This window comes from Clinocottus analis, unplaced genomic scaffold (genome assembly GCF_023055335.1).
Source record: "Clinocottus analis isolate CAN_PGR_092001 unplaced genomic scaffold, fCliAna1.0.p SCAF_12, whole genome shotgun sequence".
In the NCBI taxonomy this organism is placed as follows: domain Eukaryota; kingdom Metazoa; phylum Chordata; class Actinopteri; order Perciformes; family Cottidae; genus Clinocottus; species Clinocottus analis.
The window spans coordinates 3992176-4010826 of record NW_027175843.1 but is presented as its reverse complement, the minus strand read 5'-3'; the positions used below and the strand labels follow the sequence as shown (position 1 = coordinate 4010826).

At 44.2% G+C, this 18651-nt stretch overlaps 1 protein-coding gene across 1 annotated transcript in view; it reads right to left on the bottom strand.

The window, feature by feature from the left end:
* The window catches only part of klf7b (Kruppel like factor 7b), a 66696-nt gene that overhangs the window by 13483 nt on the left and 34562 nt on the right, over positions 1 to 18651 (bottom strand). The window contains exons 2-3 of the mRNA XM_068572368.1: positions 11794 to 12445; positions 1119 to 1242 (exon numbers count right to left, since the gene is read on the bottom strand). Of these exons, the coding sequence (XP_068428469.1) occupies positions 1119 to 1242; positions 11794 to 12445 (776 nt within the window). The remainder of the gene's footprint in view (positions 1 to 1118; positions 1243 to 11793; positions 12446 to 18651) is intronic.

The window sequence follows — 18651 nt, the reverse complement described above, 5'->3', positions numbered from 1 at the left end:
TTGCACATGTATAAATCCCCCGCTCCCCTCTCCCACCACCCCAACCCCCACTATTGATTTAAAGGAGAAGCATGAAAGAGCAAATGTAAATACGCCTATTTGCCGTCTTGCCAGATGTCAGTTTGATCGTCTTTCGTTGCGCGTGGCTCTGTGATGTGCTCGTCCTCGCTCAGCACAGCCGTCTGATTCGTGCTGTGTCTCGCGCACGCCGCGCGGTTCAACGAGACGCCGGCTCGCCCGTCGGAAGCGACAGCGAGCCCGGGTCCCGTGGCAGCTTTCCAGCTCCGTGCACTTCATTGATAAATCTGCACACGTCTGAGATTGTTCACGCAGTATCTTTGTGTTTGGGACGACTGGAAGCGCAAAACAAGACCCTCTGAAGACTTGGAACTGGTGATGAGTTTCTCAAATGAAGATTTAACTTAGAAATCAATTATTTTGTAGCATTTTGACTTACAACACCTGGGCCTCGTCAGCCTAAATGGGATTATTTACTCCAGATCTTTTTCAGCTGTGTTGCCAATTAAAATCCTTAATTGAACTGGCTGACATGGATCCTTTTAATGTGCATACACCTACTCCATTGTAGATACTGTATATACACTTCATATACACTGTATAATTTGCATTTTGGCACTTTCTTTATTATTTAATTTTCTTAAATGTAATACGCTCTGTTGTTTTATTGTATTGAGTATTTTGAGTGTTTTTCATACTTAATATTTGTATGTCTCCCATGTAACTTTTCTTGCTGCTGCTACAAACAAATATTCCTATGGGGATGAATAAACTATCTATCTATCCATCTATTCATCTATCCATCTATCTATCTATGGATCTATCCATCTATCTATCTATCCATCCATCCATCCATCCATCCATCCATCCATCCATCCATCTATCTATCTATCTATCTATCTATCTATCTATCTATCTATCTATCTATCTATCTATCTATCTATCTATCTATCTATCTATCCCAAGTACCCAAGAATCTCCTTGTTTTTTGGTTTTCTGAGTTTTCCCCGTGGAGAACAAAATGCAGGTTAAGCAGAAGTCCTCGACAGGTAAACAGTTCAGTGGTAGTGTGCGTGATGTCTGCGTGGGAGTGTCCGTACCTGTCGCAGTGGTTGCACTTGAATGGCTTGGCTCCGGTGTGTTTGCGGTAGTGTCGCGTCAACTCGTCGCTGCGGGCGAAGCGCCAGTCGCAGCCCTCCCATGAGCACTTATAGGGCTTCTCACCTGAGAGAGAGAGAGAGAGAGAGAAAGAGAGAGAGAGAGAGAGAGAAGGTGTCACATTTTATTAAAATTTCTACATCTAATTTCACACATTTAATCTACAGCTGTTCACTAATATACATGTAACCACTCTTTGCTTTTTACAGACCCACACACACACACACACACACACACACACACACACACACGGGGCTGGGCAGGCGGGCCAGTTTTAACACAACAGCCATTTCAATGAGCCAATACACTCAATTAGCTGTAAATTAAGTCTTTCAGCACTGCGGCGTGTTAATTCATAATCCTAAATTCACCCTGAAATGAATCTCGCTCCCCCCCTTACACACACACACACACACACACACACACACACACACACACACCCTGAGGTGATGGGATCTGAAAATGTAAATGAAGTTTCATCCCCCACTTCACCAGATGGGAGGAGAGATGCTCTATTGTTCTCAGCCTGTAGTTATCTCTCCACGATAGAAAGCCTTCCAGCTGTGTGTGTGTGTGTGCAGTGTGTGTGTGTGTGCAGTGTGTGTGCAGTGTGTAGTGTGAGCAGACTGTCTTCAGATGGGACGTGATGATGTCTGACTGCCTGTACGAGAGTGAGGTTCTCTCTCTGAACAGACCATTCACAAACTCAAATAGCAACCCAGAAAATAAAACTACAACTAAAATGACGAAACAAAGTGTGAACACGAACAAATGTCTTTTTTAATTAAAGCTGCCGCAGTGAGTTTTCAACTGGTCGTGAAACTGGTCTCAATTTAATACTGATGGCTGCGCATAAGCAGAAGATGAGACGATGATCTACTTATACAGAGTTATTCTTACGGACGAAGCTTTTACGACACTAAGACCAGATGAGCATGCGTTCTAATATTTACACAAGCAAAGATTTGGCGGTGAGTCAGACATTTTGAATCTTTTTTTCTACGTTATATTTTGTGGTTATGGCTGACACTGGGGCGAGAGCTCAGCAAAGAGAGAGAAACAAGCTCTAAAAAGGGACTCATCTTGCTGTGAAATGTCATTTTTAATAATTCTGTCAGTCCCTTCCACGACAAATGCGGATGTGGATCTTACCGCACTTCCGCTTTTGTCCACAGGAGCCGCCAAAATCAACACAAAGGTTACGCTTCAAAGGAGTCTGCCAGTAATGTGCACAACGTGTATAACAAAAAGAAAGAAAAAGTTATTTAAACCAATAAATGAATGGAAAAATAGAACTTTTAGTATATTGATGAAGACGACACACCTAAACTGCTCACTCTGGAACTGGCCAAACCTCGATGCAGACTCCTGCTGTCAGGGACTGTGTGTGTGTGTGTGTGTGTGTGAGAGCTGGGGTTGTGCTAACCATAATTGGGGTCTTGATGACTCTTGATGGGGAGCAATACAGCAGTTTACAGTCAGTCATCCAGATGCCCTGCCAGCCCCTCCCCCCTCATCACATCACACATCAGCCTTTCCAAGGAGACAGACACAAACAAAGTGGAACTATACTGTGAAAACTGAAGTATTTCACCCCACGGTGGAAAGGATAATTGGATAGTAGAGGGTGTTTGTCGGGTGTTTTTTTTTTTTTTAATCAGGATTTTGGAAGTAAAACAGTTAAAGCTCTTTAAGTAGAAGCTGGTTCCAGATCTCTGCACTGCCACCCACATCGAGATGTGTAACAGATTCAAAGCAGTCTGGTCCTCCTGTTTTCCTGGTTGTAAAGAACAGCCGAGCCCAATCAGAACTTTGTTATCAAGGCCTAACAATTCATCGGCTTTCTGTAAACCAGGAGAAAGAGATGTGTGTTTGTGGGAGAGTTACGTCCCTCGCTCGGGATTCTTCATCAACCTTAAGAAGCGTTCCCAAAGAAATGGACTGGGCGTCAGACAAATAAAGTGAAAACCAAAATGGCAAATCATTTTGATTACAGATGTGGAAAGCAACAATTCTAACAATGAGTTCCCAGAGTAAAGGTCTTCCCACACAAGGGAAATGCCAAACTCTTTCTTTTGTCATGAATACTTTCACATGGATCATGATTATGGAGCGAATGGATTTTCTTGTAAAAACAAAAAAAGATATAAGCATCATCCAATCACGCACAACATACACTAATGTTTCCAACAACAGCAGGCTGGATCCACGCCTTCCGCTATTACCTTTCACAATAAAAGCCCTGTGGAGTCATATACACTGGGTAACCGTTTACCACAGGAGAGCATTTCACTAAAACGAAACTCAATAAAATAGCTTCCAGAAGCTCCGGCTGTACAACAGTTTACCGGAGACAGATGGCCAGACGCTGCTCTGGGTCAAAGGTTCTGGGTAGTTTCTTTACCTGCTTATTTGTAAGAGAGCAGTTACTGCAGCTTTTTTTTTTTTTTTTCCGAGTGATGTGATCTCGTTCTACCTCTTTCGAAAATGTTCTTGTCGAAGGAAACACTTTTACTTTTCAATGCAGACGTTTCCACACAAGCAGACTTTGTTGACCCGCCTTGAAGCGGATGGGTGAATCATACTTCATACACATGTGTCAGAATGACGGAAGCTGTGGAAAGCACACCTTCACATGGACCGATATCTGAGGCGGAAGAGCGGCTCTGACAGCGAGGTGATGCAACGCAGAGTAAAAGATGATGTGCTACAGGAATATCCGACCCCTGTATTCCCCCTCCACACAAACACACACACACTAGTTCCTGTGTAACTTTGATCAGTGTCGTCTTTCATCCGCGGACACAACGCGACGAGGTGACGCAGTTGTTCTCGGACCAAATGAATTCTAGATCGTGAGAGGTGCCTCTCCTGGGTTTGCATATTCAAATGGTCTAGTCAAATCCTGGTCTGCCGGTTGCTGATTTCCACAACAGGGATCGGGGTTTTGTTGCAGTCTTAACATTTTGCATTTTGGGGCGACGTGCCTCCCTCTGTCACCTCGTCTATACTTAATATCAAGATAGCAACTATCAAGTATCCAATCGAGGATCCTCCCTAGCCTTTGTTGCACTTGCTTTTGTAATTCATTGGGTTTTGTCAAAGTTACTTTCATTGAAGGGCCGACATGTTCTATCCAAATTTCAGCTAAATTAGCATCAGTATTAGTAGCCGGACGTCGGACGGGCCTGAAGACTACAAGTCTGAAAATAAAGGAAATCTTGGCCAGTGGAGCGATGAATCTAAATTATGAGCCTTAGTAACAGAAGAGTTTCTGGGGCTTTTTTACTTTATGAAACAGCTCACCTGACCTCTGCAGTATGCTGCTCAGCTCTGCTGGAGGCTAAATTAGCCGCAACTAGCACAACACACTTGAAACTCATGCTGTGTGTCAATTTGAATACTTCCTGGCTTGTTTGCCAACATGACAATTCTATCAACTGTATTCTGCCGCTCACCAGAACTGCAGCTTCCTCGGCTGCCTCCTTCAAAAGTTTGGTGGTCCCTCACTTTTAGGCTGTATGTGGCCAAGATGGCCGCCGTTTAGTGTGACAAAGTGGCCGGCGTTACACACTTGACCGTTATGAGAACACAATGCGGGGCCCACTGCACAGAACACAACAGCAAGTGCAAGTACGGAAGGGGACACAAGCTGTGAAACAGCGTCGGACAAATTGTGGGTCATGTAGAAGCCAAGGTTTGGAATTAAAAGAACGCGTTAAATGAAAAAAAAAAAATATATATATATATCCAAGGTTTTGTTCCATTAATATCTATTTTTAAAACTCTCCATCGTGGGGCCGACAGTGTTTTAGTGGTGCGGGCTAAACCGGTGGCTCTTTTGGACATTGGCGCGCTGTGTGGAAGTCTCATCGGAGGCCATGGAAGCCTTAATGGGTCGCTAGAAAAGGTTGTGAGCTGCTAATTAGCTGCATCAGCTGCAGCACTGCAGGCTTTGTATCGGCCCGCGATAATGGGAAAGATGGAATCTCATGACCGATACGGCCACAAGGTGCTTGTGATGACCGCAAAGGAGGAGCAAACAGAAATAAGCCAGTCAGATGCTGTAGCTGGACGGGGCAGCTGCAGGGGACGGATATAGCTGGAAATCCCTGTTGGGGAGACTCAGAAGGAGCTGGAGAGACTTCATCTGTCAGCATGTGCCGGGGCCCCGAGGACGAGCTGAGGAACCTGCTGGAGGAAGAGTTTGGCAGCGCTACACTACAGACCATATCGTCACTGTGACTACAGTCGTCTACTTCAGGAGAATAAAAGCCTTTTTTCTTCTTCTTTTTCTCACTTTTACTTGGATATGTCTGAGCAAGGATATTCTTCAGTTTACAAAATATACTTTTAGTATAGTATAAAAAACATGTTTTAATGCTTTATAAGGTATAAATAGTCTTCACTTTAGATGAAGTCACAACTAATACTTAACTAACGAGTAGTAACTACTTGAATTAATTGTGAATTGCAGTTTTTCTTTAATCATTTACTAACACTTTACAAATGATCTTATTAATCATCTGTAAGTCCTTAATACTTCATTTACAAATGGAGAATCCATCATTTATAAAGTTTGATGAAAACCCAAGCTTATTAATCCAGAATGAAACACTCTGATGTATGACTGTGTTTATGAATTGCATACTAATGAGTTACTAATCAGTGTTAATGTTGGAATAATGCTTTATCAATACAGAATTCAGTGTTTATTCATGATTTACTCATGCTAATAATGTCTACTTAATACAAAGTGCTACCAAATATACACACATTTCTGGAACTAAAACATGTATTTCTGCAGTCTACGAGACAGATATCGACCTGTCGATGCTCTGATGGCAAAAGATTCAGTTATTTCTCGACTCTCCTTACTTCTTATTCACATCAAGGTTGCTCAAAAAGAGGAATCGAGACGGGAGCGAACACGATTCCTGCAATCAGCGCAAGAGTTTTTTTTCTCTCCTGTACCATTTGACTCTGCAACGGATTTGCTTTTAGTTCTGTTAAGAAGCAAAAATCCCCCGTGTTGAATCCTCGGGAGCAGTATCAGAATGTGTGAATCCTCCTACTCACTCCACAGAGTCCTCCTCGCTCACTGAATACAGGACCAATATCTTCAATATGCAATAGCAAACCACTTGGCAGCTTATCCTGTCGGAGAAATGTTACACTCTCAACCTGTGTGTGTGTGTGTGTGTGTGTGTGATATGGGGTACGAGTGGGGGCCGCAGGTGCCAGACAGGCGGCCGTTTCACACCCGTCTTCTGTAATTGGCCAGGGCGCCCCATCTTCCTTCAATAGACCCCCCCCAAAACACACACACGCATACATGTTATAACACACACACACACACACACACACACACAGTTGGAGGAATGAAGCAAGGCCAGCTCGGGCCCGACGCCACAGCAACCATGACGCCAGCCAATTATAGCACGGCAAGGCAAGGATGCGTGGTAAAGTCACCTAGCAACTGAGAGAAAGAGAGAAAGGGGGGGTTCGAGAGAGAGAGAGAGAGAGAGAGAGAGAGAGAGAGAGAGAGAGAGAGAGAGAGAGAGAGAGAGAGAGATTAACAGGCATGGACAATCAACCAGCCACCATCCAATTATGGAGGAGGGTGATGCAGTTGCTTGGCAACCCAAACTGAATGAGCAAATGGATGGAGAGAGAGAGAGAGAGAGAGAGAGAGAGAGAGAGAGAGAGAGAGAGAGAGAGAGAGAGAGAGAGAGAGAGAGAGAGAGAGAAAGAGAGAGAGAGAGTGCAGGTTGGAGGATGGACCCAGAGGGTGAAGAGGGGTATAGAGGTATATGTGTGTGTTTGTGTGTGTGTGTGTGTGTGTGTGTGTGTGTGTGTGTGTGTGTGTGTGTAGGTCTGGGTTTACAGCAGGGTTTTTCCTGAATCCACATGAGGCTGCAGGGTGGGGGTTTGGGAGTTCTTATGGAGTCAGACTCCGGCTGCAGTGTTTTAACCTGTAATCTACAAATCACATAATTATACTTCACATCACAGTGAGCATTTTTGCAAACCATGTGTGAAATTTGATCGTTTTCTTTTTTCCAGCCTGTTCTCGAAACTCGCTCCGATTACACAAACCTCTCAAAGTAATTGATAAAACGACATCATCTTTGTGAGGCGACGCAGCGCAGACTTTTTATTTGATTGCGCAGCTGATTTTCATAGTTATTTAAGAGCAACATAAGTCTTATTCACAACATAAGTCATATTCACGAAAGTGAAAATTTCAATGCAGAGTTGTTCTCTAATGATGGATTATACAACTCAAGCAAGTTTCAGCAGCGTGCTAATTGATTTTTATAGCATATAGAAATGAATGGAAACTACTGGCTGCTCGCTATAAAAATCAGTCGTGCCTTTAAATATAATGCTTTCAAATATCCTGCAGCTCTGTAAACTGTCAGAGGTTTCAATCAATGCTTAAAAATGTCAACTGTATGGCGTTAAACAAATGTGTGTTTTGGATTTTAGGTGTAGCCAACAGAGGGCTTTGGAGAATAATACTCAGATATATTTCAGTTTGCTCTTTTTCATTTTACATTTTGAAAGATCTTTGAAGATCTGCTTGTGACAAGCTGCTTCATGGTTTCCATTAATGAAGGTTTTTGTTGTGCAGAAGGAGGAGTCATATTATATTGTATATTAGAAGTGGATTTATCCTGCATGTTTTTTTTTTATGTCTGTGTGTTTCTTTTCTTGTGTCCTGTCTTGGCCAGACGCATTCACATGGATAGTTCTTGTATTCCTTCTTACCTTTAAGTGGCTTATTTTTAAAAAAATCTTTAGTTGTTTTGTTGTAGAAATACCTCAATAAAATATCAACTTAAAAAGAAAGAAGTGGATTTAGTTGTGTTTGTGTATGTTTTCCAACATGGTCCCAGTGTGCATGCCACACTGGCTAACTAACAGACGCCTCTATCCACTGCGCTCATACAGCAGTTACGGTTGATAACCCCTTTCTGACCCAAGCTGTCATCCTGTTGCTGTTTGTGTTGTTAGCTGAGAGCCATGTTGAGGCAATCTCTTCGTCATAGATATGTGCTTGATTTGGAATTTAGTATTTTTTAAACCTTTAAGAAATTGGCTGTCACACAAGCAGGATAACAATAGCTTTTACACATTCAAACTTATTGAGGACTCCACGTAGGGATTGCATTTAACCGTTTACTCTGTATTGTGTATTGTACCACAATACCATCACACCCTTGCTGACAGGTGAATGTCTATTTGGTTATTTTGTGTTTTCCTCTATGTTGTGTGGGTAGCTTAGAACTGCCATTCATCTTTTAAGCAAGCAGACAGCTTGTTGGTGGAAGGTGTATTTCTTCACTGATGGAGCTACAGGCTAGCAGTTTCCACCCTGTCTCCCTTGGCGCTTCGCTATTCTAAACATGTCTCTGCTTTATTCATTCTGTTTTGTCTCCGATTATTCACACATCATCATCTGACAGCAGCAAAGTGTATTTGAGCTGCAGTGTATGCACATCCGAATATTTTATCAGGTATGATTTTTCAATTTTCAAAGAAAACGTGCTTACTGAGTTGATGCCCATTTCATTAAGTACAGTCGAGACAAACGCTCTTACAAGCTGTTCATCTATTCTGCTATCTCTGGTGCCAAGTATGTCGTGAAGTATATCGTTTTGGACTGCAGCTTGAGAAAACAAGGTCTCGTCTTTTTGGAGATAAAGAGGAGTCAGAAAAATCTCTGTTTCTCCAGCTCTGACTGGATACTTCAGAGATTCACCTAATTAATTTGTGCATCTATTAACATAACAAATTCCCCTCATTAAAACATTTTCATACAAGAAAGTAAGCATCCCTTCGAAGCTGCACCTCAGAGAAATAGTTTGGGATACAGACAGAGGAACATGATTAGCGACGTCGTGTGGAATCACCGCACATGTGCAGTAAAAGTCCTGACAGAGCACTCTGTGACAGTAAGTGTATCGCTGCCGCGCAGTCTTTCTGCGCTTGCTCCTCCCTGTACTCTCTGCTATACGCTAATCCCTCCCTACATGTATGTTCAATGATTTATGGTCATAATAACCCAAAAAAGAGGATTAAGCTAATTAAACCACAGAGCTGTGCTTGTAGCGAACACATCGGGAGGGAATACGCCGCCCCCACATTTATACCACACAACCACACACACACACACACACACACACTGAAGAAGAAGCTGCAGTGTCTCCAGGGTGTCTTCCCCCATCAATGTATGATTCTGCCTTTAAAAGCTCATCGTTGGATGGCATGACTCGGCTGTAGAATCATCAAAAGATTAGAGGCACTGCAGCTAGCGGCTAGGCTACCAGAAAGCTAGCTGCTTCATTCTGGATTAGCTATAATAAAGCCTCTGCCCTGGATTCCCGAGGCTACGCTAGGTGCTGCCCTGGAATGTAAAGCTATACTTAGGGCAAAGCGATGGTCACTGGGATCGTATAAGCATGTAACACGCTGGATTAATGATGCCAAGGTTGCCCGTATTAATACAGTAGGGGGTCTGCAGGCTATGTACTGTAATCCTGATGAACACCAAGGAACCTGCTAACACTAGATGATGACACCCGGAGGCCATGAACCACTCCAGATACTGTAAATGACGCTGTGGCTAAAGTTGGAGGTAAATAATGCTAGCTCCGGGTGGTGCAAGTTTTCACCGGCCTCATGCTGCAGATATGTGATGTGCTCAGCCTCAGCTATTCGGGCTAAAAGCTGTCCAATCCAGAATGCATTTCGACATGAAAAAGATAGAAGGATGTTTCGGGATGTTTCTGTCCCTTTAAAAGTAGTGATGGACTTTTAAGCGTGAACGTAAATCAAAACAAACAACAATATGAATACATCTTTATGCTTTTTCAGGCAAAAAAGAACACATTTTTCATTCCAAAGGTTTTTTCTTTTAACAATAAATCAATTTAGTCTTTGGTTACCACCTTAAATTGCTAAATTACTCCAACAAAGAACACTTTTGCAAATTTAAACCACTTTTGCCGTAATCCAAAGCCATGTCACAACAAGGACAGCCACTGCCAAATATGTGCAGGGCTTTTTTTTTTAACCATAGAAGCCATAGAAAGAATGAAAGTTGAAGGCACATCCGCATGGCTTTCCTTTTTAAACCCGGAGGTTGCCACCTGGTCTGAACGCCTGATAAGTATCTTTTGCTTTTCCGTGAACTTCATTTTACCCTGAATTGTATTTTACTGTTACTTTCTGTCAAACAAGAACTTCTTTTATCCAGAGACTTAACTGTAGAATGAATTAAAAGGTTTTGTCTCATAGTGCTATGGGCGATTTCCCATTCAGAAAATGACAACAGATTGCTCCTTATCGAGTAACCTTCTTACAATGACAGATATAAACCTTAGCTTAGGTGACTTAATGCTGTGCAAACTCAAGCAAATCACAAATTTCGCATAATCTGTATCAGTCAAATCCGTCTTCACTTATGAGCCTCCGTCATCTAGCCAAAGCTCGTCTCCACATGCACTTTGGAGAGCTCTCGGCAAACAGCCCCCGGACACATCAGCCTGCTGTCTGTTCTCTCTGAGGGTCACTGAGAGGGCAACTGTAGTTAGCAGCTAAAGCCCCGTGTCAGACCCAGTTGGACACGGCTGAATTACCAATGTCATTTACCACCAGTCTATCACTCATCAGGCAATTACTGTGGCAGGGCCTCTTGGCCTTGAGCTGGGATCAAGACGCATGGGGAAACTTATAAGATCTAGAAACGATCACCTGTAAGCAGAAGAAGACGAGGAGAGGTCACGAAATTTCTCCTCAAATAAAACAGACATTCTCAAAGCTCCTCAGAGCTCCCAATTTTTATCCGCCTAGTATGAATAGAGAATATTGCATCGTTAGAAAATGTTGGGTGCGAAAGGTCCTTTTTGACACTCGCAGATTTTGGCGAGTGTGAATCGTTTTTGCTCGAAGCTCTGGGTTTGAGCACATAGTTGAATCTGCTGCCTCTGAAACCACAGTGCTGGTGATTGTAGTGTAGTTGTGACATTTTCCATTGTGTTGGTTCTGAACTACAACAAATTGGGTTGAAATGGAACAGAGACAGAGAGTCGACTTGATCTGCTTAACTTCAGGGAGGCTTACAGTGTAGGACTTTGTATTCATTTCTATAAACAGTCTACTTATTTTAGGGCGCAGAAAGTAAACAGAGAAGTTGTACACCCTCTAATAAGGTCATCATTGTCAAGCTTTGCCAAGTCTCACTGACATCATCAGGCACTTGGTTGCGTCCCAGCTGATGTTCTGGCAGAGCTGTACTGCAGCCAGCTTTGCTTCTTGTTTTAGGGTTCTTTGCATCCAGTCCTCCACCACTAACGTCACAATGTTTGTCCATGAAAACACTTCACTTTTTAAGTCTACATAATGTCCTGCTGCATCGTCCAAAAACTGGGTGCTGATGCTCTTTTCAGTCTCGCACTAAACACAGATCACAAATGATTGTTGCCTGAAAAATGCAGAAAAATCCGAAAGCTCTACGGGTTTCTTGCATGGGTCCCAAATGAGTGAGAGGACAAGCTCCTCTGGACTACAGGACAAAGGTCATTGTTATGAATGTAATGAAGGTCTTACCTGTGTGAGTCCTCTGGTGTGCCTTCAGATGGGAGCTCTTGGTGTAAACCTTCCTGCAGCCATTAAACTGGCACCGGTGGACTCTCTTTTTGTTCTCTGGTACCTCTCCTCCCAGACTTCCTCCTCCTCCATGCTCGCCATCACTGAGGGCTCCTCCCCGGCCCGGCGGCGACGGTAGCGCTCGCGCCGCCACCAGTTTGGCCGCACCCAACCCCACCTTCTTTGCCACAAATTTGAGCGTTAGCGTGCCGTCCGCCGTCGCGGTCAGTGTTTGTGTGGATTTGATGAGGTGGCGGCCGAGCTCCGGTGACGATGGCGGTGTTAGGGACGTGACGGCGGCGCTGAGCTGTGCGGCACTGACTCCCGCCAGGACCTGGTCCTTTGGTGTGAGGGTTTCAGCCCCTAGCTGTGCTTGGGCCTTGCTGGAATTGGGCACCTGCAGGATTTTGGCCTGGATCTTGGGGAGGGATACCAGTAGTGGAGGTGGGCTGGGTTGGTCAGGGAGGCTGGGGAGGAGGGGATCCATCAGGTCCTCATCACTGTCTCCACCCTGCATGAAGGAAGGCGTCAGGAGGCCGTCCAGCTCCTCATCAAAGAGCTCCGAGAGTCGCTTGGGCTCCGTCTGTAGGTATCGCTCCAACTCTAGACATGTCTGCAAGAAAAAGGAAACACATGGAAGTCAGACATAAATATACTTAAAACCTGTTGCTTCAGTTTTTATCACAACACCAGTCACATATGTAAGATGCTGTGGATGCAATATCCCTTTATCAGCTCATTTTTGTTTCACAGGAACTATTACACGTGTCACTCACAACCCAATCAGTACTGCGCAAGCGCCACAACAGAGAGGAGAAAGAAGCTACCATCATCAGCTCCGAAAAAAAGGCAGGTGCTAGAGGGAAGTGCAACGTTAGGCCGAGATCGTAAAATGTCAACAATATGAAAATATTTCACCCTGGAAAATATACATGGCGTCCATTCTCTGTATGTTTTTGTTCATGTTTCTCAAAGGGTTTGAACTGAGCCAGGCCACACAACAATGATAGCAATCATATCACATCCATACAGGGTCAGTCGTGTACAGCTGGGATTGTTTTATTTTTAAGGCATTGGTATTAAATTGGTAGTCTGTGTCCGACAATACTTAAGTTCAGGTATCAAGAAGGAAAAAATAGTATCGGAACATCAAAGCTCAACAAGGGACCTTTTAGGGCAGAGCTTGGTCACGGTGGTTCAACAACCGACTGATGCATTTGTCAAGATAGTCTCGCTTAAATATTCAGTGGTTTTCTCCAGACTGCAGCCCGTTCAGAGACTCTGTTTACTCGTAACTCGTAAATTCAAATGCCCACTGCAGGCTCTATATTTCTCTGCAGCTGTTGACCATGTCACCTGGCACATGGCAGTCCTGAGAGAGGAGGGATTTAGCCCGTGATTGATTGCTGCTGCCCAGCCCGAGCTCTCAGGAGCCCTGAACTGTGGAAGCCTCGCCTGTTTTCCCTCCTCTCGCCCCCAAATCAACCAGCCGTGGAAGTTATACCGCAAGATAGAGGGAAGGTAGGAGAACGGGATGACGGAGGGAAAGTCAAACCAAGAAACAAAAAGGCAGATATATAGAGAGGAACAAGGAAACGTAAGCACATATTGCTATAATTGTGTCTTCAACCTTTTTGTCCCAGAGATAGCGGAGACATCTGGGCAACAACTTTACGGTTGCAGGTTTTTGGCAGCAGCGCAGCATCAACACAGTTGTTGGTCTGCTGGTGGCTTCAGTTCCGCGGTCAAGGGCACATTACCTCCAGGGATTCGAGCCAGAAACCTTTAGGGGTCACTAACCTACTTTTCTGACCTTAAGGCTGCACCTCTCCTCTCTGAGCTTCTTTTATATGTGTTCTGAAATTCCTGTTTCCCTCTCACTTAAACTACCAGTTGCGTTTTTGACGCAGTGTACAGCTGGTGATAATCTGAAGAGATATTAAAAAAGAAGATGAAAAAAAAACAGCTGTTTGATATAAAATGTGAATTAAAAAAAGCAAGCCTTATTGAATGCTACTACAAGGGTACAAAGAGCGCTCGGGATACTTAAGATTGTTTTACATCGCAAACAGATGCAAAGCAGATGGCGGGACATCAGATTTCAGAGCAGCAGTGCTAGTAATTACATAAAATAAAAAATAAGCAAATTAATGTGTTGATCATAGGGACTTAGATTTTAGGTTGACTTTTTCTTTCGGAGAGAGAGAGAGAGAGAGAGAGAGAGAGAGAGAGAGAGAGGGAGGTAAAGAAGACAGCAGGTCCGTCCACAGCCCAGGAACCGTCCACTCAGCACTTTCTTGCGAGCTACCTGGCTCGAGCTCCATCCTGCAGCATTCTGCCTTTACTGTACCTACTTGGAATTGAATTAATTTCCTCTGTGTGACCAGAGGCCTTTGGCAAATGAGGGTTCTCATCCTGATCCTCTGGCTCTTTCCACCTCCACCATCCAAGCAAATTACAGCCACTATAGGAATGTTTTTTTGTTGTTGTTTTTTTTTCCCCTCAGCAGCAGCTGGTTGTTTCTATCCATTCACATCGGCCAGCGCTGGAGCTCTGCTCCGCTCAGACTCAGTGACAAAACAGACAAACCAACACATTTAGTCTAGCCATCTGTTGAGTGGTGATAAGCCGAACTTCCCGCTTCCTTTTCTTCTTTTCATAAAAAAATAAGTTGTTTTTTTTTCTCGCCTAAGAATGCTCATTTGCATATGAATATGAATCAGAGATATCTCTGTTGGAGGGTGATGCTTCTTCATAAGGAAACTTAAAAAGCAGAAGCGCACATGTACAGAAGCCAAGATGACGGCAAGTAACAAAGTCTTCTGCAAAGTGGATACTGGCGCCGCCAGGAACCCCAATGGGTTAGCCTTTTGTCTAGATTGTTGCTATGATTTGTTAGCATTGGTATTCCTTTGAGTAATCGCTGTGTGTGTGTGTGTGTGTGTGTAATACAATATCCAGTCAAGCATGCTGAGGGAGGCTATTACGTCTCCGTTGAACTTAGATCAGTCACTGCTAATGCATCTGGAAACCAATACTGGAGATTATCAAACAGACATCAGGTTATCTGGAGTGGAACTAAAACAGCCGAGCGCTTTATTTCCAGACAGCACAGCGACAGGGCTTAGATTTTAAATCTCGTAGTGATGACGTGTATTTATACGCGGAAACTTACTGAGTCTAAGACGCATCGCATGCACCACCAACCAACCCGACGAATAATACAAATAACAATCCTGACGCTGATACAAACGTTCGGCCTATCATTCCAGTTATGCACCTTATTGTAAAAGAGCAGTGTCTTTTGTTGGTTGGTTGTGAAGATTTAGAGGGGAAATATCATTAGAATATACTGCTACACCACGGCTTAAGAACAACCTTTGCAAAGGTGCACTATATATTTTTTTATTGCAAGGCAATCAGAGCAGATTGGAAGGAGAGTCTTAAAGAGACTCTAACACAAAGTGTTTCAGGGTGGATCCTGGTATATTCAGACAAATAGTCTGACACAAATACTGTGTTGTGTGAACATTAGAAGGAGAAGTCCAAAATACAAGTATGAACCTGAAAACGAGCATGATATGTCCCCGTTAAAAAATATCCCTCCCAAATTAGCGCTTTAAAAAAAAGTGTGAGGTTTATACAATGGCACGTAAACCATAAACATAGTCTGGTCTTTGATTATGCACATGTGTTAAAATATCCTGGGACCTTTTGGGGAACTTTCAACCTTCTCCCACCCATAAACCACCCTGGTATCGTGTGACACAGGTTGCGTGGCGACACATGAGCTTCCATTGAACTTCTATCCGCTGCAGAAAACTCTTGTGAATTTTGAGTTTGGAATCCTTTATCACCAACGGAAACAATACTGTTGGAGGACACGGGCAAAACATATTTATGGAGATAAAAAAAGTAAAGTTTTGAAATCTCTCCCCCTCACCCCTTCCCTCTTATCTGAAATATTGCTCTCCTTATCCTTTCCAGGGCTCCTTGGAATTATACTGTGCTGCTGTGCCGTATGTGTTACATTATTCATCATCAGACACAACTACAGGCCCATGAATATCAGCTCTCTTTGATACAGGAAACACAGCCTCTATTAGAGGTTTCTGCCGGCGCACCGACTGTACCATTGTTTTCACTCGGACTAGGAATCAAAAAATAGAAAGGTCCGTGCGTCTGCCGGGGGGCGGCTGGACTGATGCTGAGGATTGTGGGAGGTGGGCGCGGAGGACAGAGGGTAGAGAGGGCCCGAGGCTGTGGAAAGGGGAGCGAGCGGCAATCAAACCCCCGGCTGGCGGTGAACGCGTCGCCTCTGACATCACTCGTATGACCTTCTCCTTCGTCTGTTTCTCCTACACACCATGAATATCAGGTAACAATGACATGTACGGCCTGCAGCGTGTGTGTGTGTGTGTGTGTGTGTGTGTGCGTGTGCGTGTGTGTCAGCTGGATAACAACTCGGACTGATAACATGTGTGAGGCTCGCCTTCTGTCCCCCCGCTCAGTCCCACACCATACGGCAAAAGGTCACAATGAAAAACACACACGCGCCACGCACACACACACACACACACACACGCACACACTGTTTCCCGTAAATAAATAAAATAATAAAGCTGTCAACCCTGAGATTGACACGAAGCTCTTCCGGTTGAATCATCAGCCCAAATAAAATGAGACATTGCGCTGAAAGAAATCCGCTTCATCGACAAAAAGTCAAAGGTACGAGACAGTGAACACAACACTTTGAGGACAGAAGTCAACTCGAGACCTGCTGCAGTAAGAATCCTCCAATCAGAGAGCTTGAGATTCTGTTGCTGGCAGCTGAAGGTGGGCTGAAGTAAGAGGTTGAGCTCCGTCGAACAAAGAATAAATAAATAACTACTGCCTTCACGTCCTCTTTGGCAGAGTGGGAAAACCTCCTGCTAGCTGTGCGATGGCGCTTCAGAGTTACCTCGGCCCCGCAGTCGTAACAGATAAATAACAAGCAAACCCACGAAGACGTAACCGTGGAGCCAGTTGGAATTGGCTGAACCGCATTGGTGTCAATACTGGATTTCATCTGGATGAAGCTGTCAGGCGGCGGCTCCGCAGCCATTTGGCCACCAGTTTGGTGCAACTTGTGTCGCCGTTTTCAACACTCAAGAGAGCCCGCTGACGCCAGAAATTCACAGTTTCACCTGCTCATAATTAGAACTCCGAGGCGGATGTGAACATTTTCTCCCACTTGGCTTTTCTTAATTACAGCGTGTGTGACGCGCTGCGAGCCGGGCATTGGCTGCAGAGTTTTGCTGCTGATTGCAACGATGAGAGTGTTGAGAGTACGAGTTGCTTTTGTCTGCAACCAACTCCAATGTGTCATCGAAGAAAATGATGTATTATGAAAGGCAAGAAGGTCGAGACAACATATGCTCATACAACGGTTTGCGTGCCATCTTACGGAAGGTTTTCCGCACACGGTCTTTTCAAAATAAACTTCCGTTGGCGCCGAAAACAAAACAAGGTATGGGCAACAAAACTACGTAGTCCACTGTTTGTAGCTCGCGCCAAATGAAAAAGTAAAAACATTTGGTTAGGTGACTCGATGCGAGTCGTTAGTCGGCGCTCTAAACCCAACTAAATGGTTTTGATGCCAAAACCTGACTTCCTGTGAAGGCGGATGTTTATTTTCAAGACATCATGCGTGTGAGCAGTGTATTATTGACACACCCTAGAGCGGTACATAGAGCGTCACACTTTAACGCTGAGGAGCGCCGGCCAAGCCGCTTCATTTGACGCATCGCTGTGAAAATCTGTGATTTTATTTTTGCATTCAGTCATCAATAAAGCCCATTACGCTCTGTTTATACATGCGTGTCCAGAGCAAAATCGCTCCTGCAGTTGCAGTTAACGTTCTCATTTCACAGAATAATTTCCACAGTGTTCATTTCACGGCTTTCAATGTAACCCAATTTAATGAGGGAACTGTTGTGAGGTCAATGACAAACAAGGTCGAAAGCAAAAGCAGCGTCACCGCTGAGGAGAAAGCCAGCTGGTGTTGAACGCAGCACGTTACACTGTATTGGACCATATGGATGTTCTAAATATCCATAAAAGTTCATTTACATGTTGTTTACTTGTAATAGCAGCTCCCCCTCTTCGTTGATATATTTCACAGCTACACTTACAGCTAAAGATAAGAACAATGGCTCCATCTCGCCGTCCGCCATCCTCTCAATGACCGTTTCTTTCCCTCTATATTTTGAGTGTTTGATTTAATATCTCGTCTAAAATAGCTACCGGTGATGTGCAGGCCCTGCCTGTGTGTGTGTGTGAGTGTGTGTGTGTGTGTGTGTGTGTTCCTAGCCTGCTGAGGTCCATTAATAATGAATGCAGAGAGCAGAGGGCTGTGGAAGCGCTAAGAGCTTTTGACAGACAAAAGATCATCGAGGACGGATGCTCAGCAAACAGACTGGAGTGGGCTGGAGCAGGAGACGCTCCGTCTGTGTTTGCATGCGCGCGGTCGTGCGACTATTACCGACATTACCATCGGGACAAGGGTGGAATTAAGCCATTTACGTGATTCTGTGAAGTGACACTTCCTGTAATGGTCCGCTTCACATGCGGTTATTGCCACACGGATGACAGAGTGACCACATGAGAGACATCAGCAGATTCCTTTTTTGATGTTATATTCTGCAACGCTCACGGAGAGCAGAATCGGTCCGTTCCAACGCGTCCAATACCAGCCGGTGGATGTTTAGATGAAAACATATTGAATATCAAAAGGAGGTTTAGTGACATGAAGCGTGCTTTTCGCAACTTCCTGCCTCC